This window comes from Chionomys nivalis, chromosome 20 (genome assembly GCF_950005125.1).
Source record: "Chionomys nivalis chromosome 20, mChiNiv1.1, whole genome shotgun sequence".
NCBI classification, from domain to species: domain Eukaryota; kingdom Metazoa; phylum Chordata; class Mammalia; order Rodentia; family Cricetidae; genus Chionomys; species Chionomys nivalis.
Window position 1 is genome coordinate 37,665,844 of NC_080105.1, and position 23,664 is coordinate 37,689,507.

General features: G+C 33.5%; 1 protein-coding gene across 1 annotated transcript in view; it reads left to right on the forward strand.

Annotated features, from left to right (window-relative positions):
* Sgcz (sarcoglycan zeta) overlaps window positions 1-23,664 on the forward strand; it is a 789,755-nt gene that overhangs the window by 659,337 nt on the left and 106,754 nt on the right. Inside the window, exon 3 of the mRNA XM_057752704.1 lies at window positions 7,838-7,939. Within this exon, the coding sequence (XP_057608687.1) occupies window positions 7,838-7,939 (102 nt within the window). The remainder of the gene's footprint in view (window positions 1-7,837; window positions 7,940-23,664) is intronic.

Sequence of the window (23,664 nt, forward strand, 5' to 3'; positions counted from 1 at the left end):
CAAATAATCTTGGGTATGGGACAATTTTCTGACGCTTGGTTCACTTAACAGCTGTCACTACCTTAAAGAAAAGCAATTCTCCTTTTTTCAACAGCAATCAATTATCAGTCGCTACTGAGCCAGAGTGGAACAAGATCCCACCTCTGAACACTGTTGGTGTTTTGCCAGGGTTTCACAGTCTTGTGCATTGGAGCACAGCCTTTGTGAGTTCACATGTACAAGTTCCCTGTTGTGATCAGATGATACTGTTTTATTCCAGTTACCTACCACCTCTTGCTCTTAAGGTCATCTTCTCCAACCCTTTCCTAATGATCCCTGAGCCTCTCAGCAGGGTACATGCTATACTGACATCTTATTCAGGGTTTAGAAACTTTTTTTTCTGTATATTGATCAGGTGTTGATCTCTGTGTATATCACCATCTATTTCAGAAAAAAAGCTTCTCCGATGAAGACCTGGAGATGCCCTAATTTATAAGTATTGGCATAAAACACTGTAAATTTATTTAATACTATGTCCATTTAGCATAATAATAATAATAGGCTCTTCCCCTAAAAATGTCAGAGACGAGCTTCCACAAGAATACCACAAACAAGGGTCAGAGCATGGGGATTAGAAAAATAAGTAAAGAGAAGAAAGACATAAATGAAAATAATAAAACAGAAACATAAGATAGGCTAGGAAGGAGTACCAGTGAATGCTGAATTTGCCCATGTTTAATTCTCCATACACTTTTATACCCCATACAAAAAGGAGAAGAAGACAAAAGACTGTCTTAACATGATGCAAAAGACAGCCAGAACAGTTACTTTTCCTAATAACAGTGACATCAGGTGATTAATCCTTGAGAAAGGCATTGTTCTTTAGGCAGTGAACCCACCATAGACCAAATATCCTGAAGGCAGCCACTTCCCAGGTCAAACCTCCTATTACAAAAGAAGGAGCAGAAGTATGCTTGAATTCTCTGACCCTTGGTCAGTGTGGAGACATTCACATCTATGGACTTGATGTCCAAAACCCCAAGTAACCATACCTTAGGTCAGAGTGTGTAGCCAAAGATGATGTCAACGACTTTTGAGCAAGCTAAAACTCTCTGACCTTCAGTGTATTCAGACAAGGTAGAATAGACTCACAATGTTTGGGCCTCCACAATACACATACACACACCCGTGTGTAGTCATATATTCTTCCATTAAAAATAGTTGTGAAATTATTTGTGTATAAAATGCCTGGACTTGAATCACCATAGCAGACACTGAATTATATGGAAGAATATGTTTATTATGAAAGATATTGTCATTATTTTTGACTAACTAAACACTAAATATGATAAGCCAAAAGAAGAAGAAAATGCATTTTTGAGCATTATAAGGAAAAATATTACTAGTTTTTTGGGGTGTACGGTATTTGAATCCTACTACTAAATGATAAGCACAGTTCTCATATACAGAACACACTGAATGGTGAAACAAGCAGATATTCTCAATATAAGTGTTATGAAAAATCTTAAAAGTAGCTGAAATGCGTGCAGCTGGCTATTACAGGAATCCTCAATAAAATGTTGGTCAGAGCACTGAAGTGCCCTTCTGTGTAGAAATGTTGCCTGTGGCTGTACTCATATTATCTCAATGTGGAGCCTTTTGGCTGCCAGGCTTCATCAAATGCTAGAATGTAGGTTTCTAAAAGAAAAAGTGTTTCTCTTAGACTGCTTTTTTTCCAAAAAAGAATAATTTGATAACTCTCAGCAGAATTTTGATAGTAAACTCCAGCCTCTGGCAGATAGCGAGAGCTGGTATTCTCTTTGATTGATTAAGAAGAGATTTGTTTATTTGAGCAGGTGTTAGGCTAAACATTTTATTATGGAAAGTAAAGAAATAAAATGGAAAACTCATCTGCTAAGATGGAATCAAAAGCTATTGTTGTAAACAATCATGTCTAATCAGTATGTAATTAGAGAGAGGGGGGAAAAAGGTACCAGTTTAAAGCTATCTTTGGTTTTGTTTCACACATATGCAAGGTAGATACATATATTTGCAATGCAGAATAAATTATTGCTATTTTGTCCATTACTCTAGACCCTAATAGCTAATCTGTTAGTTAATTTGATATCTCCCTTTTCATATTGACTCAAAATAGTTTCATAGTTTAAAATACTTCTTGTCTTAGCTTTCCTGCCTAACATTTTTTTCTTTTTTTGTTAAAATATTTATTTATTTATTATGTGTACAGCATTCCTTCCATGTGTGCCCGCAAGCCAGAAGGGGGCACCAGGTCTCATTATAGATGGCTGTGAGCCACCATGTGGTTGCTGGGAATTGATCTCAGGACCTCTGGAAGAGCAGTTAGTGCTCTTAACCACTGAGCCATCTCTCCAGCTGATCCTACCTAACTTTTTATCTAACAATATATTTTGTTCTAAGATCAGTTAGGTTTTTTGTTGTTGTTGTTTGGTTTGGATTTCGAGACATGGTTTCACCGTAGCTTTGGAACTAGCTCTTGTAGACCAGGCTGGCATTGAACTCACAGAGATTCGTCTGCCTCTGCCCCCCAAGTGCTGGGATTAAAGGTGTGTGCCACCACTGCATGGCTTAATTTTATTTCTTTATGCCTATTTGACATATAGTTAGTTAAAATATCTTTCACAAAAGAAATTATAAAATTTGATTTTCAAATGAATCTGTATTCACTTAAGCAGTGTCCCTAATATTGTAATTCTCACTCATACATCCTTGTATTTCACTATATCTTTTGATCTCAGGATTTTATTAAATTATCAGACTCAAATTTGGAGAACATTGATTCAATGTCATGTTTTTATCATGGGAGAAGATTAAGCTTCTAATAATGGATTAAGTAAATTACCCTACAATTTAATCTTCTAATCTCAACAGTATTATAATAGAACAATGAAATAATTCATTTCTGTATTTTATTTTCTGAGTGGTATTTAAATTTACAGAAAATTTAGTATGCTATGTAGCGACTTACCTCACCTTCCTTTTTCCTTTATTTACATTTTAAATACTTTCTGCATTTTGAATATTTCACAAGTCAATATTGAAACAGAATTCATAACAAAGCCTGCCGTTTATACTACAACTAGCTCTCATTTGTGCATACATTGGTTGTGGGTTCGGAGAAGTGAATATTGACATGTTTTATTTGAAAATGTTTTCATCAGTTGAAAAACAAAAGTATTCATTCAGAAAAACAGATCCTGCATTCACAGAGAGTTAAGAAAGCACCTGGGATGTCCTTACTCCCACTGTCTAATGAGTAAGTAAAAAAGCTTGGTGTTCAGAGCGATACCATATAGTCACATGCTAGGAGAGGAGCTGTTTGTTGTTGCTAGAATATGGGTTTTCCAAGGCATCAATAATGATTGTTTTTCCTCAGTAATGTTAAATCTTGAAAGAGCAGAGCTATCTATGACAGACATAGAAGATTTTCTTGGTTGTTAAGTTCTTAAGAAATAAGTAAGGGAATTTGAACTTTGGAGAAAAAAGTTTTTGGATAATGCCAGTCTTAGAAATCCTTCAGAGAAAGATGGATCACTAAGATATCCTTCCAAGAGTATTACTGTTTTTATTTGTGCTTATTTATATTTTCAGGATAACATATTCTCATAATATTACTACCTATAGGACAAAATTATACATTCTTTTCTATTGGAATTTTAGATCTGAGTAGTATAAACATATTGCTTAGGTTATGCATTTTATTATTGTGATAAAATACCATAACTATAGATAACTTGAAATGAAAGGGTTTAGTTATTCATATAATTCCATGCAACCACCATCTTAGGGAGGAGGGCAGGAATTTAAGCAGGGAAGTTTTCTGGAGGTGCAAATCCATGAGGGCTGCTAATTATTTGCTTACTCAGCCTGTTTTATTTATTTATGTTTATATATGTATATATGCATATGCATATATACATATATAAACCTTCTCATACTTTTAGACATTTTTATACTATTGCATCATTCCCGTTCTTCCCTTTCTTCCCTCTAAACATTTCCATGTAACCCTCCCTACTTTCCTTCAAATTCATATCCTCTTTTTTATTAATTGTCATCATATGCACATAATGCTTACATTTTATATCTATATATATTTCTAAGTACATCTATACAACTACTTCAATCTGTATAATATTATTTATATGTGCTTATTCTGGGCTTGCGATTTGGTATTGTAAAACCACTTACGGTGTTCTTTCCTGGAGAAAACTTTTTCTTCACTCCCAGCATTGCTTAGCTGCTTATAGTTCTTTAAGTGGACTTAAGGCTTTATGGACTTTCACATTCAGGAGACTTGAAGGAATTCCTAAACAAGACTTTAGTTCAAGGAGTGCTTCCATGGATTAACTATTGCTTAAGGTCTTGCCCTTAAGTTACAAGTCTAGGGATGGGAACAAGAGACAGAGTGAGAACTTAACATGTATAAAACTCTGGTGTTCAAGAACCCAGAAGTAAACACACATACATGGTAATATGTTCAAGGTAAGATGTGATACACAACAAATTATGATGGCTGATATATGTGCAAGTGTGTGTGTGTGTGTGTGTGTGTGTATTTATGCTCATAGAGAGATAAAGCAGAAGCATCTTCGGGACCACATGTCTCTCTGACCTTTTACTGATAAGAAGTAACATCCACTACACAGGCAAATCTGTGTAATTTTCAACTCCTTCCAGTGCTTGAGGATAACTGAACTATGGCAGAGTGGAAAGCTGTATGTAACCTCTCAGGGAATGTCTGTGGAGATGTACGAACTCTAAAGACTCATTTAATTTTTTTTTTCTTGGAGTTCTTTGGCGGAGAGCATCAGGATTTGATGGATTGGCGGCATCGTTTGTAAAATACAATTGATTACTCAAGAATTTCCACAGGGTATAAAAGGGATATTATTTGACCGCCTTGAAGAGGTGGATGTATAGGGGCCCTGTTGGACGAGGTGCCTGAGGAAATGTGCGCAGAACGAACTACACTGCTTTATCCTACAGCATGTTTAATATGTTCATGCATATTAAAATTTCTGAGTTAAAATATATCATGCAATGATTTCTAAAATTCTTGAAAATGGGTCCTTGTTATCACTAGTTTTAATTCTGGCATTCTATCAAACACAGTTGGAAGAGCCAATCACGAAATAGCGAGCCTTTAGGGGGCATATACTTATTAAAATATTAACATGTGGAAATCTTTCAGCCCCTCAATTGGTGATGACAATTTTTAGGGAATATAACATTATTATTTATTTACATTTAAGGCAAATTCCTAAGACTATTTGCAGCTGCCCCATTTTCCAATAAAATGTTCATTTTGATACCAACACATTTAATCTAATTTGTTTGCACATGATCTTTGGCTGTCATAACCACTAATGTAGTTCCCAGGAAGCAAAAACAATCCTAAGCACAGCTTTCCTGTGGATTTCAAATAACACTACATAATATATTTTAGAGTATCATAAAACTATTTTCCTGACTGAGTCTTCTAGTGGTTTCCCATTGTTGAACACAACTGCAGAGATAATATATTTATTCTAACGATTCCATGCTCAGAATTATTTTATATGGACTTTCACATGTGTAATGTTCGAGTTATAACAATTTAAATATATTATGCTTCCATCCATATGCCACATTCTGTGTACTTTGGTTCTTGATTACATTCTCAAGGATGTATTGGTAATACCCATTTTATACTATATGTTACATGATTGTGAGCTTATCTGACCTACCACATTACCATCCTTCATTTCTTAAATGGTTTTGTGATTGAGAAACCATTTTCTTTCCATGGTAATAGAAAATTATTTTTCAATAGAGTAATTTAGATTATATATCATAGAAAAGTTTGAAAAATGTTTCAATATTTTTTGAAAATGAATTTTAATATAATATATTATGATTATGATTATGATTTTTTCCTCCCCAAATTCCTTCAGGATACTCCCACTTCCATATGTTGGAGGAGGGAGCCACTTGTGACTTCCCGCTGGCCAGAATTAAATAATCACATAGAAACTATATTATTTAAATCACTGCTTGGCCCATTAGCTCTAGCTTCTTTTTGGCTAACTCTTACATATTAATTTAACCCATTTCTATTGATCTGTGTATTGCCACATGGCTGTGGCTTACCAGCTGAAGTTCTGTCTGGCTCCAGCAGGGCTCCATGGCTTCTCTCTAATTCCACCTCCCTTCTCCCAGTATTCATCTCAGTATGCCCCTCCCCAGCTCTGTTCCCCATAGCTCTGCTATAGGTCCAAAGCAGTTCCTTTATTTACCAATGGTAATCACAGCATACTGAGGGAAATCCCACATCATCCATACCCACCTGAATCCACACCATTTTTTTTGCTCTCTCATTAGGATACAGACATCTAAAATAATAATAATAATAATAATAATAATAATAATAACATATAATAATATAATAGATAAAATAGAAACAAACCAGTATACCACAAAACAAACAATCAAATAAAAATAGTATAAGAAAATGCTCAAGAAACACACACAGTTGCAGAGAAATTTACGTTTGAACACACAGAAATCCCATAAACACAAAAGTTGGAAACCATATTATATGTGCAAACACGTGTAAGGGTGCGTGTGGCAACCTAACAAAGCATTATAAAACAAGCACCCTCTAAACATCCCACTGCGTCTGTTTCATCTTGTCCATCTATTACTGGAGATGGGGACTGGCCTGAAGAGTGATTTGTGTACACAGTGAGACTCCATTGGAGTAAACTAATTTTTCATTTGTGAACAGTCATCAATTTTCTCTTCTCAAGACTTAGGGCCCTGTCTCTGGCAGCAGCTCTGTAGCTTCTCTCTGCCTATGCCCTTCTTTCTTCTGACATTCAGTTTAGTTTTCCCTGCCTAAGTTCTGCCCTGCTAGAGGTCCAAAGAAGTCTCTTTATTTGTTAATGGTAATCACAGTATACAGAAGGGAATCCCACATCATCACACAAATCATCTCAAGTTGGTGAGCTGTTTACATGCCCTTTACATTTCTTCTTTTATAACGTTACTAAAGAACAGTATCTTTAGCACAACAATCAGGTGTTCCTTGCTTTGGCCTTGACACATAAATCCCCAGCTGTTTCTCTTCAAATATCCCCAAGGAGAAAATCCATATATGACCTGGAAGCAAAGGCTAGCTCTTTTTCAAATGTCACTGTAAGGAAAATTTTTCCTCCCTTCACAGTCATTTCTTGTCTAAATTCATTTTCAAAAATTTTTATATAGCCATTTTCTTACTATACATGGGGTTCACTCTCTAAAATTCCTGATACAACCCTGATTTAATTCTGTCTCATTAACATCATTTTAACTATAGAAATTTTTACAGAGACAAATGTTTGCTAGATAGGACATGTGTTTCCTCATGATTTTTTCTTCAGATGCCCCAGGATTCCAATTATTAATTAGTTGTTACAGTTATCATACAAATGGAAATGTTGATAAATGTATATAAGCCTTATATGCTTAAGAATATTATCAGACCTTTGCAAACTATGAATAATAGGTAACAAGGAGAGTATAGTAGAGAGTTGATATAAAGTATGAAGAAAGTATTTATTCATAGATAAATCATAGCAAGAGGCCCACCAGGTTCTTTACCATCTTCTTCCCTGCTCATAACAACAGTGCCCTCTGTTGCATGCACAATGCTGTGATCTTAAGTCCAATCTCTCATCTTTTCTTAAAACATCATAGATTTGAGCTCACTGTTTTCTCAATTTAGCCCTAAGAAAATAATGGCCAGATACGCATTCTCTAATTAACCTAAAAGTGAACTATATTTCATTGCTTGTAGGATGGTATGGGGAATCTGAGAGTCACCAAGAAGGGAATCCGACTTGAAGGTATATCTGAGTTTCTACTTCCATTGTATGTGAAAGAAATTCATTCCCGAAAGGTATGTGATACGGCTTTGGCTTACTCTAAGATAATTTAGAGTTTATGTTTTCACTCGGCATAGGAGCATCCAATATCCTTAGCCCCTTCCTTTGCATTTAATTTCTTTAAGCTAAAGACTTATGTGAAGAAGCTAAAAGAATCAATTTAAGAACAATAGAACAAGTTAGCTTCAAATTGGCAAATCAGAGAGCATTTGTACTGAGGCTCTGTGCTGCTTTTAGCCTTTGAATTGCTTTCTTCCTCTGTCATCCAAAGTTAAATGTGGTGTTAGCATTTGCAAAAGAGGTATTTATAAGTTTTCTCAAGAAGCACAAATAGATTATTTGGATTCAGTGTATCATACATTTCCCCTTAAATATAAATGTGTTTCCAAGGCACAGCATGAAGTCTGTAAAAGGAAATTAAATTTATCATTTTAACTAATGCTGGAGCATTTATCCTTTAGGTGTATGGGTGTATGCTATGTTACACATATAGCAACATGCTAAATGAGAAAAGAATTAGCTTAGTGATTGCTCACTTTGACTTTAGAGTTTTACTTAGAAGGAATCAAATAGTCTATGACATCAGTTTATCTCCTATCCCTCAGGATGTTTTATGATACACATCTATGGAAATTAATTTATTAAGACAAAAAGAAAAGATTATTATTTAAAGTTACAGAAACAGATTTGTCTCATATAAAATTATTTTAGAGTAAAATAATGCCTCAGTTTTATCAAAATAATAATTAGGAGATTTTTATGGTAAAATTTGGATAATTTTCATTAAGATTTCTGCCACTAATATGAAAGTAGAATGAAAGGGATTTGTTTTAAATTTTACTTAGGATTATTGTGTTATCAACTTTTATAATATATGAACTATCCATAATATTGAATAGACTTAGTGAGTACACTTTGAGTAACATAAATTTAGTTTAACATTACTTTACAGACTTTAATCAGATATCAAACAATAGGCACATTTGTTGATGCCTGACCTTGAATGATTAACCTTTAAAAATGTCTATTTAATATTTGATATTAGTTTTATTTATGAAAACTTGACCGCATTAGTGTGTTCTGCTATTCATTCATTTCCCCAATACCTTCTATACTGGTCACTATTAAGTAGTTTAGTGATATTAAAGAAATTAAAACTTACTTATAGAAATCAGAAAATACTAAACCTAGAAAAAAGGGTAAGTGTGGTCACACAGATATGAGTACATATATATTTTTCTTTTAAATGCATTCTACTAGTAAGTCCAGAGACAGTAATGGTGACTTACCTCTAAAGTTACCCAGACTGATTTGTGTCATTTGCCAGGGAACACATATGATGGTGAATACCTATGCGTGTGAGACAGTGACAGTTGTACTCACTGCCTAGAATAAGTGATCTCAGCTTCACAAACATTTCCAAAGTCAGTCATCTAAAGGAGAGTTGAAATCTTTGTTCACAACCTCATTATTTGCTACTGGACATCTCTGTGTCTCTATCTTTTGCCTGCTGGTATTTAAGAAGCAAAGCCATGTGCAGCACGGGAGCTGGTGGTCACAGGGTTCACAATGGACATCTGGACTGATAACAGAATACAAAGGAGATTTCTCTATACATATACACCAAAAACTAAAGGAAAATATCTATTTTATAATCAATACTCGGAACTCTCTTGTCTTTGAGTACATACAGTTGTTTTATCTGGTTGTAAAGCTTATTAATTTCACTGTTTGATGATGTCAGTCACACAATTTTCCTCAACTTTAATTTTCTAGTCAATGAGGGTAGGAATTGATTCAAATGCTTATCTCTTAGAGTCAGAAGATCACAGATCGCTAGCAATAGTAGACACGCAATTTAATTATATTTTTTGAGATATATGCTTGGAGGTATCTTCCCCTATTTTTTGTTTCAGTTATTTGTGATTTGGTGTGTGTGTGTGTGTGTGTGTGTGTGTGTGTGTGTGTGTGTTTATGCACATTTCACTGTGTGGCTCTGAGGTCTGAGAACTTATTTTGGGAGTCACGTTTCTCCTTCAACCATGTGCGGCCCTCAACTGGTCTAGTACCTCACCATCTAAACCTTCCTACCAGACCAATCTTCTCATACATCTCTGTATATTCATATTTATAGAAAATTGCCAAATTCCTATAGTATTTAGGTAAGGAAAACTGTTTAAATTAAAAAAAATCTTAAAAGATTCATCGCAAGCTGGAAAATTTTATATAATATTACTTTGACTTTTGTATGTTTCCCCTATTCATTTCAGCCTGCTGCCTCTTTATATCATGCCAACTGAAAGGATCTAAAATCACTTTCAGGTAGCTTGACATGGTGGCTCAAGTCTGTAGCCCCGGCACAGCCAGCAGATGAAAGATTATTGCCATGTGTTTGAGGACAAGCAGGGATCCATAATGGGACTTGGGATGGTGTGGTTTTTATAGTTATTTATGAGTTTAATCCTATACATAAAAACAAAATTTCTTCTGAACAGAAAATAAAGCTGTAGACAAACATACATTAAATTACATAATCTGATAACACATGGGCTTGGTTAACTTTCCTATGAAACATCTCATACTCACCGCTCTCCAGCTGCTGTCACACACACACACACACACACACAATTACTACAGACATCTTTAAATATCTTCTATTATCAAAAAACTTTCTGTCATACTCATTTTTTTCAAATTAAACCTTTCCAAGCAGTCCCCAAAACTTGTATTTAGCACAAACATACTTAGAATTCAACGCCTTTTACAAATTTTTAAATTTGAAAAATATTCATCAGTATTTTCCCAGTTGAACCACTTCCTGGAGATTTGTGAAGTTAAATGCCCAGATAAGGAAAACAAAAGGCCGTGTAATTTGAGTTAATGTAGGTAAATCATACCTGATAATATTTCACATATATCTTCAAGTCACAAGGTCTCACGTTAGGAAAAATATTTGAATATCAGGAAATTAAGACCATTACGTTTTAACATAATTGTGCAGGATGCTAATGTGGTCATGTAACATATATTTTTACTGAATCTAACCAGTCAAAATGATATCGTGTTGTTTTTTTGAGCCTGTAACCATCTGAGACTAACTGAACAACAACGTTATATTGATTACTTTTTTCCTAGTCAATAATCTGAACTTAAATTTCTCCTTCTTACAGAAATGGTATATGACAAGCTAGTAGTAAGCAGATACCCCCAGATAATTCTAACTCCAGTATATAGATAGGAAGGCTACAAAGTCTTGAGTCTTTAGACTTCTGAGTGAATAAAGTATGAACAGCTCTGCTCTTCCTAAGTCCACGTATGTGAGTCCAATGCTTCTGGTTACCGTTAGTTTTGTGCTTTTTGTGTTGGAGTCTGTCTATAGTTCATACACAAAGACATGGGCAAGGCTATCACAACAAGTGACATTTATGCCTATGTAACATCATGAGTAGCTCTTTCTCTGTCTCTTTTGTGTACCACAGCTAATCTCCCCTTTTCAGGTTCTATTTCCTTTATGTATATATGTGTATATATATATATATTCATAATTAAGTTATTATCATCATCAATATCTTTATGATTTTGCAGCTGGATATTTAATTTTGAGACATCTGTGAATTTTGTAGTACAATTTAATCCAAATTTCAAATAATATATATCATTCTGATATCTTTACACTGGAAAACAACAAAATCAATAGCACCCTAACATTTAATCAACATCATCACAGTTCTCTAATTATATTTCTGCAAATGTAAAATGCTAAAGAAAATAAATATGTAAATTGAAACATGTGCATGCCATTTTAAATTAATATGGAATTTAACAGAAAAACACAAAGTCAATTGAAAAATTGACATCTCAAGTATATCTTTAGCATAATAGCGTGGGAAAACGTCTTTATGGCTAGGGATTAATGATTATGAATATGATTAATAAGTTGGGTACATTAGCTTCATAATTAATATCACACAGCTTTTGTTACCTCCCAGCAGTGTAATTTAAGGTGATTACTGCCTTCCAAATCTGTTTTCCTTCCCCACTTTTATTTCTTTGTAACAATATCATTCAGATTTTGTCATAGTTTACTTACATTCTGCTTTGCTGCTTTATTACCTGAACACTCTGGTCTAGAGATGGTACCCAGCTATTACTAGCGTTTTCTTTACTGTGAACAGTCCAGTAGGCATTCAGCATTATGATGGCTCCTTGCTTTAATTCAATATTAACTAATTTGCTTGTTTCTTCTTTATTGAACTATCAATTTGTCAGAATGATGCTTTTGTTGTTTCCTGGGAATATTAGTGATGAGACTTTCCTTTTCTTCAGATTTGTAAATATTTGTCTATTAATATTTGCATTGACTCTTGACATAAACTGTCAAAAAAACAAACTGGTATTTTTTTCCTTTTGTTGATGTAATGTTTTATCTGGAGATCTGGGAAGTATCAGGTTTAACTTTTTCCCTTTCAGAGAAATTTTTGTTCTTGTGTGACATGATAGTTTTAGTATTGTTTTCCTGGTGATGTTTGGTTAGTGTGAGGAAGGTAACACTATTCTTTCCAGAAATCTTCTGGCCTCATACTTCAAATAGTTGATAGTGCATATACTTATGGCTCTGCTTAGCTACTAGCTTTCAGTCATACTGCCTAGTTCTTTACTTCAGAGGAAGCAATCCTTCTTACATCTCTGTATCTCTGATTATTTAAATATGTTGTGGTTTTCTTTGAACTATATATAGTTGTCATCCAGAATTCCTCTTCTGTGAAATTATTTTCTCCATGTGAATTTATTCAAAGTTCTCAATAATTCCTATGTTTTATGTGCAGTAATATTTTAATTCCCAGAGATCTCTAGATCTTCTTTTGGATATTATAATTTACCTTAATCCCTCTGCTCTACTATAATATTAATTATATGAAGCTTAGATAAATATTGTTATACATGTATATACTAAAATAAGTCATTTAGCACTTACTATTTGAGAAATCTTAAGCCATGCAAATACTATGCAGTTTTTAAATTGGGCTGCAGAGATGAGCAGGAAGAGAAATACAAGCTGATATACTCTGTCATCTGTGGGTCTGAGAAATCCCTGAATCTCTTTTACCAGGACATGGTTGAAGTTACTCTATGGGTCCTATTGATTATCCATCTATCCAGAATCTGGCCTGTGCAGCACTCAGATCTGGTAGTTGGACTATCTCAGGACATTTCTCTTGCTACTTTGTATTTTCCATGCCGATTGTAATTTGTGTTAGACCTTTGGTGAACACACGAACTACTGGAATTATTAAAAACCCAAGTGGATTAATTTGTTATGTAGTGAGGAAGAAATAGATTTGGAACTTCTCTGAATTTTAGTGTACAGTCTGAGGTGGGACTCTTCTTCCTTATCTCTTTTTTACCTCTCACCTTCCCCATACTCCCCTCGCTTCTTTTGTCCTTAGCTCCATCTAATCCTGTCTCTTCATGAACAGTCAATAGATCCCAATACCATAATCTGAATAGTCTGTTTCCATCATTAACCTTCTGTACTTCATTACCAGATATCTTTTTCTCTCTATTATGTTCTATTGATATATCCATAATGACTCACAAATTATATTTAAAGGGTGCTCTTACAATTAGTAGAGTTGGTTGTTTGCTATCAGTGGACTGAAAACATTTTGAAATTTATGCATTATTTTTTTCAGGATAGATTTAATCATCATCTATCGAATGTCATAAAAATTACTGCTGGGAGCATAATGATAGGTACATTTGATTTCATAAAAATATTATCTTTATTTTGTGTTGGCTTCCCAGCTGGAAGTACGGTTTCTTTTACTGTTTCCTGGAATCCCTGTGCATTGTTCAGAACCTCTTCCTACCATCTTCTTTGCAGCATTGCAAATCCCTTTGTAATCACTTAATGAGTCCTACTAGCTGTGTGAATGAGTTTAATCACTTAATGATTCCCACTAGCTTTGTGAATGAGTTTCTACTCCTGTTCCTTATTGGCCTTTCTGCTTGTATAAAAGAGAGTACAGTTTCTTGTATTCTGAATGTAACTTGGGTATCTTTTGCTTTCTAAAACAATTATTTTAATTGAAACAGAATTATATCTTTTTTTTTTCCTCTCCCTTTCCTCCCTCCAAAACTTTCTAGATACCCTTCTTCGAACTATTCCCATGACCCCACTGTCAAGTTGATATCCTCTCTTTTATATTTATTACCGACACACACAGACACACACACACACACATTTCATCTATCATATATGTGTGAACAATACAGTTTATATATATATATTATAATATATATTATAATGTATATTTGCCGGGCACTGGTGGCACATGCCTTTAATCCCAGAAGAACTCTGTTAATTTGAGAACAGCCTGGTCTATAAGAGTTAGTTCCAAGACAGCCAGGGCTGTTATACAGAGAAACCCTGTCTCAAAAACCAACACAAAACAAATACATATATATATATATGTATGTATATATATATATATATATAATGCAATGCTGCATCTGGTTTTGTTGTCTATGTGTTTATGGTTTCATCACTGACTACTATGCACTGGACAACCAACAATGTTGCTAATCTCTGGTAGAATTAATTCTCCTTCCCCCAGAAATCTTTAGTTGCCTTTAGTTCTTTGTCTAAAGATGCAACTCCACAATAATTTCTCCTTCTACGTGAACATGTTTTTTGATATTCTCACTGTCCAAGTCTTGTCATGAAGCTTTTATTTACAAGGTAGATCAAATAATTTTGTATTCTAATGAGTGTATAACGTTTATTATAACTGACTGTGAGCGTCCTGTAGGGCTCTGGATTTTAATTTCTGTGTTCGAACCATGAGTTTGTAATTCAGCCTTCTGCCTTATAATCATCACAATTTCAACATGCAAATTAAATTTCAGACCATCCCATAATATTTTAATAATACAGTATTGTAATTAATGTAAAATGAAGTATGGGTTAAAAAATTAAAGTTATCATTATGCTCATCTAAATAATTATCATTCTCAATTTATAGAAAGATAAACACATGCACTGTGCATTTTGGAGCTTTTGATGAATACTTTGTCATCAGCATAATTATCAGAAAGTCAGATTTGAAAGTACAGCTTGATCAAGTAGAAAATTATATTTATGATGAAAACGGAGAGATTTTAATATAATAACACCATTGCTTTGATTTGTATGGTAGGAAGAAATTGATATGAACGTGAATGTAAACAGAGGGAGATTAAGAGCTTATCTTGGAGTCTTTCTGTCTAATAGATATATAAACAGTTTAATGAATCTACATTTCATGTTAGAGATAAACTCTATAAATTTGCTTTAAATTTACATGCTAATATGCATGCATACTTATATACACATGAGAATAGACATAATTGCACATGTTATTAAACATTGAACAGAAACTCTAAACGAATGCAAATAGAAAATGTAAAAAGTGCTACTGTAGTGTTGAATGTCTTGGTAAGAAGTAAAAAATGAAAGACCAGCTAAGAAGTAATATAAGCCAATGTAATATAAGAAAGCCAAGGGTGTAGTGTTTCCAGAAATAGATAGTGGAGACTATCTCCAGGGTAAATAGGGAACAACTGCTTCCAACCAGTCGAGTATCAAGAAGATTGAAAAATCATCTTTGGATATTATTTTGATTAAAGTTCAGTCATAAGTAAATAATCACATATAGGTTTTCACATATTAGAGTTCTAGCAAGTTGATGCACATCAAATTCCTCACTTAGTATTTGGAATAAGTGTCATAGAAAGCATACAAACTATGGATAATTATGAAGCAATCTTTTATAATTTAAATGCACCTTTTTGTTGAGAGAGACAAGGCTCCTACTAAAATTGCAGATCAATCTACTGATAATTGCTTCTAGTATCTGCATGTGTTTGCCACTACTGCTGTTTGCCTATACATACTTTACCAGTGATCATATCCTTATTTTATTTTATTAATTTATTATTTTATTGCTCTTCTAAGAATTACTAAGAGATACTATTTTGTCCTTATTCTGTACTAAATCAATGTAATGACATAAGATTTCTTGAACTGAAAGGTATGGGTTCATTGCTTCCTCCTTTTCTGTATTTGTTAATTTAGGAATTGCATTACTAGTAATCTTCCCCCAATTTGTACTTAAAACAAACTTTTATTTTGGCCCATTACAGCCTTTAACAACAGCAGCTTAGATAATGTAATTCTTTTTGCAAACAAGTCTCCAGACTCTTAAAATGTGCATTTAATGTGTTGGATTTCAGCATAAGTTAGGACTCAAGTAACAATCACCACACCTTCTTGTATGTGCCTCATCTTTGTAAAAATCTCCAATAAGATATTTTGATTCACTTATAATGAATACTTGCTGTAGAAATAATGGAACTTTGTTTTTTTCTAATTTGTTTAAAATATATGGACATTTGCTAAATTTGCTTAATTTGATGAGTTTTATTTTTTAATTTAAAATTAGATACAATTTCTATACTTTTGTTAGCATGGTTTTATAAGAGAACTTGGAATATGATTTAAAGATTTTGGAACCTATTTATGAGGGATGATGGATCTTTACTGCACTGTAGCATGAATTATAATTGGTCATAATAATAAAATCCCTGAGTTAGATATAGGGGTAAAAATGCAGAAAGATCAGAGAAACAGAACAGCCAATAACTATCTCTAGGAATCCTTGTACCAAATGCCATGGCTTTGAAACCACAGACTGAACCCTGAGCTCCTGTCTCCTCCAGCCTTCTATTCCTCTCTCTGCCCAGATATATCACTTCCAGTCTCCACCTCCCTAGTGCTGGGATTAAAAGTGTGACCCACCGCCACTTGGTTCTGTTTCTGTTTTAAATTGATTCAATTTTGTGTAGACCAGAGTGATCTAAAATTCACAGAGGTCCTTCTCCCTCTGTCTCCCGAGTGCTGGAATTAAAGGTATGTGCCACCACTGCTTGGCCTCTATGGCTAGTTAGTGTACTCTGATCTTCATGCAAGCTTTATTTGTTAAAGTAGAATCAAAATATCACCAGACTGGACTACTAAAATAATTGGTGCAAGTGTTAGAAATACTGTGTTTGTAATTGTATCAACACAGGCGGTATATGAGTTTACTAGGGTTTACAGGACATCTTTTCTTGCTATTTTCAGCCCATTTATAATTTATGAGATCATATTATTCTCACAAAAGTTATATTGGTAAAGTAATTATTGATATTGATTGCTGTATGAAGATTAATATTCTGGTTTAATACTACATTAAAATAAACACCGGTCAAAGAAAGATTTGTGCCCACTCATTTTTATCTATCATCTTTTCACAGAAGACATCTCAAATTAGGATGATTTTTATAATGCCTATTGATCCTACCTGTCTCAATATTTGATCCACTAAATATTAATATTTTATTTAGTAATGTAGTTTTACATTCCCAAATTGTCATCTACTCAAAAATCCACACCTTTCAACAACTTACAGATCTTGATTTTATTTTATTTTCTGTTTCATACAGGATCTTCCTGCTACCCAAAATTTTTGTCTGTAAATAATGGAAAATATATGTGTTTGCTTGAATATAGATATTGAATAGCTTCAGTTTCCTATTCATACAGATGAAATTAACTCCAAATTAAAAATTGTAGAGCAAGTAAGTGAATATTTACTAAATGTTTTGGTTATTTTCAGTAAAGAATAAAAATAAATCCTAGCAAGAAAAGTTTACTGTCATGGCTGCAGAATATAGCTAAATTTGTAACACACATACACACACACAAATAAACACACACACACATTCTTTCTTAAATAAAATCACCTTATCATTAATAAGCATCTTTATAATTTATTTTTATTCATCTTGACTGAAATATAGTAGATTAATTGTATCCTAATTTTCAAGAGAGTATATAATTACAGCATTTCTCCGTTCCATTTTCTTCTGACAAATACTCCCAAATGCCCCTACTTGATGTTTTTCAAATTCATGGACCTTTTTCATTAATTGTTATTGCATATTTATATGTATATATATGTAAATTTCAGAATGCAATCTGTTCAATCTGCATAATATTAATTTTACGTGTGTTTTCAAGGCTGACAATTTGTTTTTGGATAACCAATTGGTGTGCTCTTTCCTAGGAGAGATGATTTTTCTCTCTCTAAACATTCCTTAGTTGCCTGACATTCTTTGCAGTTGCTGCTCTTTTTCTAGCATGCAGACCAAGAAATCCAGAACTCACAAAGGCTAAACAGCTTACTCTAGGTCATGCATCTGCTAGGATGCCAACTTCCAACCTTACCCAGCCATTCTGGCTAATCAGCAATACGCACATGCTCAAAAAAAAAAAAAAAATGCCTCGTCTTTGTAGACCATTCCAGAGAACTGCAAGATCAGAACTAAGCAGGATGTTTCCATCAAATACCTATTACTTTAAAATCCAATAAAGCAATTGAGAGATTATATGAAAGTGAAGAAATAGGGACAAACTCTTAGCTGTAAATTATGCTTTGCTGATTCTCACATACCATTACTTTTACGTGTGGCAGCTACAACATCATTTCCAAAATAGATAGTGGAACCATATGACATAAGCACCTGTTGTAATTCATTAATCTTGTAGCAGCCATCAATATTATAAATCTTTATTCAGTTTCTGCATAGCATCCTACTGTGTTCCAGGACTTCACTTACATAATTGATTCAAAAGAGAATTTTTGCAATAACAAAAAAATTGGTATAGCAAATAGTGATGTACAGTTTTTGAGTGAATGGACATTTTCATTTTACTAATGCAAATAATTAACAAAGGAATTACTGTATATAGGAGATAGCATTTTTAAGAGTAATCATCTCAATTGTTTTTATTAGTCTATATTTATTTTACACGGTGTCAAACATACAGAAGAATTCTAGATGTTGCACATTATCATCAACTCTTCACATTCTAGGTATCATCATCATCATCATCATCATTATTACCAGAATTTTAAAGAAATTGAAGTAGAAGTTCTTTGTGACTTAACTGGTATATCTCCAGATGTCTAATAGCACTTTCCCATGCTCATGAACAATCTGTAAGTATTTCAGAACGATGGACGTTTGTATATGATTGTTTAGAACACTCATTAAATAGCATTTTTGTTTTCTTGTTGAGTTTTTATATTACTGATGTACCTGGCAAATAAAACTTGTCATAAAAATTGCCCAGCACGAGGGAGGAAGATGAAGGTAAATCTCTGTGTTCAAGACAAAGGTTTGTCTATAGAGCAAGCTCTATGACAGACAGGGCTATGCAGAGATACCCTGTCTCAAAAATAAATACCTACCTACCTACCTACATACATACATACATAATAAATAAATAAATAAAAAGAAAAGAAACACCCCAAGAATTCAGAACACTGAATATCAAGATAATAAATAGCACAATTAAAAGAAGAGTATAGAGTTAAACAAAGTTTTCAAAATATGAAAGACGAAAGAGCTTTGAAACACATTTTTTTACATCATTAGCCTTCAGAAAAATGAAAATTCAAATTACTTTGAGATTTCGTCTTATGCAAAGCAGAATGACCAAGATTAATTAAACAAATGATAACATTTGCTAGTATGAATGCAGGGAATTAGGAATATTTATTCATTGCTTGTGGGAGTGCCAAATTGGTACAGCAACTTCAGAAATGAATGTAGAGAGCCCTCAAATATCTGAAAAGAAATCTGCTATAATATCCAACTACACCAATCTGTGACATATACATATACCATCTTGCAGATATATTTGCTCATCCAAGTTCATTGCTTTTCTGTTCATAATAGCCAGATTAGAAACAGCATATATGCACATAAGATGATGCAAAAATTAGGGAAATATGATACATGGAATATTTTTCAGCTGTTAAGAAAAATGAGATGTAGCATGAATAATATTGGAGTTCAACTTGAAGATCAGAGTACAAAGCAGCCAGCCATTGACTCTTACCTCTACCTCAAACTGAAATGGTGATTTTTGCCTCTAGGAATCCTCAGAATGAGACTGAACTGAGTCCTGTCTCCTCCCATCTTATATTCCTCTTTAGTAGTGGGATTAAAGGCTTGCACCACCACTGCCTGACATCTATGGCTAACTAGTGTGGCAACTCGGATTAAAGTTGTGTGCCATCATTGCAAGGTCTATATGACTGACTGTTTTAGTCTCTGATCTTAAGATAAGCTTTATTTATTAAAATATAAGTTAAATGTCAGTACAATGAAATTCACAGGTTGTAGGGCAGCCCAGACCAAGAATGCCCAGAATATTACATATTGCTTATATTCTTATACATATGGACATTAAACACTATATTTTGTGTGCGTGTGTGCATGTGTATTTATTATTCACAACATACTCACAGATTAGGCAGCTTGGATGGAACCAGAGTCTGGTATAAAGAATCTTCTAAAAATGGGGAAATAGAATAGTTTCATAGAAAGACAGGGAAATTAGAATATGTGGATTAAATGGAGGAGAGAAATTGGAAAAGAAGGTAGAGGAGAGAATGCAAAGAGGATTAATTAACACAAAAGACATTTTGGAAATCCATATTGAAACATGTTACACTAGAAACTTCCTAAAATATATACATTTATAGAAGTAATTTAAATGAAGTTACAAAACAATGTGGTAGATAGTGCCTCAACAATGTATCACATGCAACCAAATATAAATGCCAGTATCAGGATTGAACTATATTTTTTCAGTCATTGGCCAGAGAGGTCCCATAGACATCTGGTGAACATTAGTGGAAATTGCAAGTGATATTTGTTTTCCTCCACAACCTGCTAGACCTTATTGCTGAACACACCGTATCCTTATGTTGCTGGATAAGGAGAAATGGAGCTGGTACTCAACTAGAAGCTTCTTTCCTAATGACTAATATTCTTAATGATATAGAGAACTATAGATGCAATGAAAGAGAAAGATAATCATGGATCTCATTCAGTAACAAATCCTGTGAGCTACAAGTGTCACCTGGCTGCAAGATACATTGATACAATAATTGCATAAATGCTGTGGGACTAAGCAACTGTACTTTTTAACTTGTATTTATGCCTATTCTGTAAGACTTAACCCATATTATACATTAAATAAGGCCAAGAACCTGAGACTAGGTAGGTTATGGACCTGGTTAATTATATAAGGTTAGTGGGAAACCTTATATTATCATACCACTAAATGAACTTAGAGAAAAATTATTATGATGTTTTCCTTTGGGTATGAAGCTGATAGATCTATTCTCTGAATTTAGAAACATAAAACATCATAAAAAGATTTTGAAAGTGTATGCATCTTATGTATTAATATTTTCTACTATTGTTTCATTTGAAAACTACTGAAACAAAATAAAAGCAATCCTAACATTCTATTAATATGTGCTTGATAATTGTTGTATATAATGTATTAAGTATAGATTTAATAACTTCAAGAAGTTACTTAATATTACTACTATTATGAACATGGTTTCATTTTGTAAATAAGGAACTAGAATTCCAAATAGAAAATAAAAACCCTTGTCTATCGTCACATGACAATTAAGTGCTAGATCAAGAATTTGACCCTGATGCAAAGTTAAATGTCATCCACAGTATTCACTAGAACAGATTGCTTTATATTTCCATGACGTAAATATAAACATGGACTATTTTAGGAGCTAACATATGCAGAGCTGCCTTTTGCTTCATCAATATCAGAATATTTCCTAATTACCTGCCTTGCACCTCTCTTCAAGACATGCTGAGTTTGTGTGCACCTGGGGTTTATTTCTGTCTTTGACCTTTGGTTTTCTGCATGTGTTATTTCCCTTCCCTTAGTGCTGTCTAAATTTTTACTGGATTTCCCCATTATTTGTCACTTGTAGATAATAAGGTACTATCTTTATATATTAAGGTTTAATTACTTAGAATTTTTGTTGCTGTGATAAAACACCATAATCAAAAGGAACATGAAGAGAAGAGTTTATTTCATCTTACAGCTCTCAGAACATAGGCCATTGGTGAGGGACATTAGGGCAGGAACTAAAAGCAGAAGCCATGGGGGGGAATTCTGCCTACTGAATTTCCATGATTTACTCACTCTATTTTATTACATAAGTTAGAACTACCCGCCTAGGAGTAGCAGCAATTCACATTGAACTGAGCCCTCCAAGATCAATTGTTAATAAAAATAAAATGTCTAACAGGTTTGTGCACAACCCAGTGTGTTACAAGAATTTTGTTACTTGAGGGTTCATTTTCCCAATGACTATATCTTCTGTCAAGGTGACATAAAACTAATCAGGACAAAGGTGCTCAGAAAAGTGATTCATGAACTTGTAAAATAATGGATAAAATAATGAAAGTTTATTATTTTCAGTTTTTTATGTCTGAATGTTATTAGTTATGACATTTCTGTAAGAGATTATATTTCAAAGTAAAATATCACTTTTGGTACTTGAGAAAGGACCCTGTCATAGATAAGGTTAACTAAGATTTTCTTAAAGAAATAAATATAACTTTTTCTTATGAAGAATTTTCTATTTTTATGAAGTTGTTTATTTTGAATCTTATAACATTAAAGATGAAATAAAAAAGCTAAACCCCCAAACCTCTATTATAATTACACTGAAAGGAAGAAAAAATGAAGATTATATTTTAAGATAAAGGTTTGTTAAATATTAAAAAACAATATTCCAGGAACCAAGATGTAAGCTTTGTTTATCTCCTATAATTTCAAACAAATAGATTAAGGAAACTATTGTAAGAATAGCTTAGACCCCAGATGGCCAAAGAACTAAATTAATTGCTAGGATTAAGAACAATTTGAACTTTACATTTCTATTTAGTTTATAACTAAATTGTAATTTTTAAAATTTTAAACACATTTATTTATTTTTCTGTATTTCTGTGCTTTGCTTGCATGTATCTTAAGTGCCCAGGATGCATGCCAAATGCCCATGAGGGCCAATAAGGGGTGTCAGATTCCTGTAACTGGAATTACAGAGAGCTGTTATATCATGTGATTAGTAGGAACCAAAGCTGGTTCTCTTCAAGAGTAACAAATGTTCTTAACCACTGAGACATCTCTTCAGCACCTACCCTTTCTTTTAATGTTTTGATAATTTAAAACATTGGTACTACGTTTACCTCATTTCCATCCTCTTTCTCTCCCAGTTCACTCCTTGCTTAATCTAAAACTAATGACCTTTTAACACACAAGCACATATACATGGACACACAGACTCTCCTCCCCAAACAGACATGCACACAAACACACACACACATGCACATTTAATGAGTATGTTTAGTGTTGTTATTATGGTATACAGAAGCCATTAATTGCCTAGGGTATTCAACTACAAGTGTGCTCTGATGCAATTTCCACTGCTCATATTACAATGCCAAGGGGGGTCATTACGCAGGTCTTATTTAGGCAATTGTCTTGTGATATTGTTGAGATTTCATTTGTGAAGCCTATCTCTTAGCATATATCTAGGTATTTGGTTCTCACGGTCTTTTCTCCTTTCTTCCATGATTTTACTTAAGAATTAGTTATAGAAGTTGCATTGTAAATGTATCATTTGAGGCTAGGCACCCCATGGTCACTTTTTCTTTTATAAATTTTGATGTTTTTGATCGTTGTAGTAGCTTCTATTTGTTTCTAAAAGCAGCTTCTTTGCCAAAATGTGAAAGCTACATTTATCTATTGGAAAAGGGT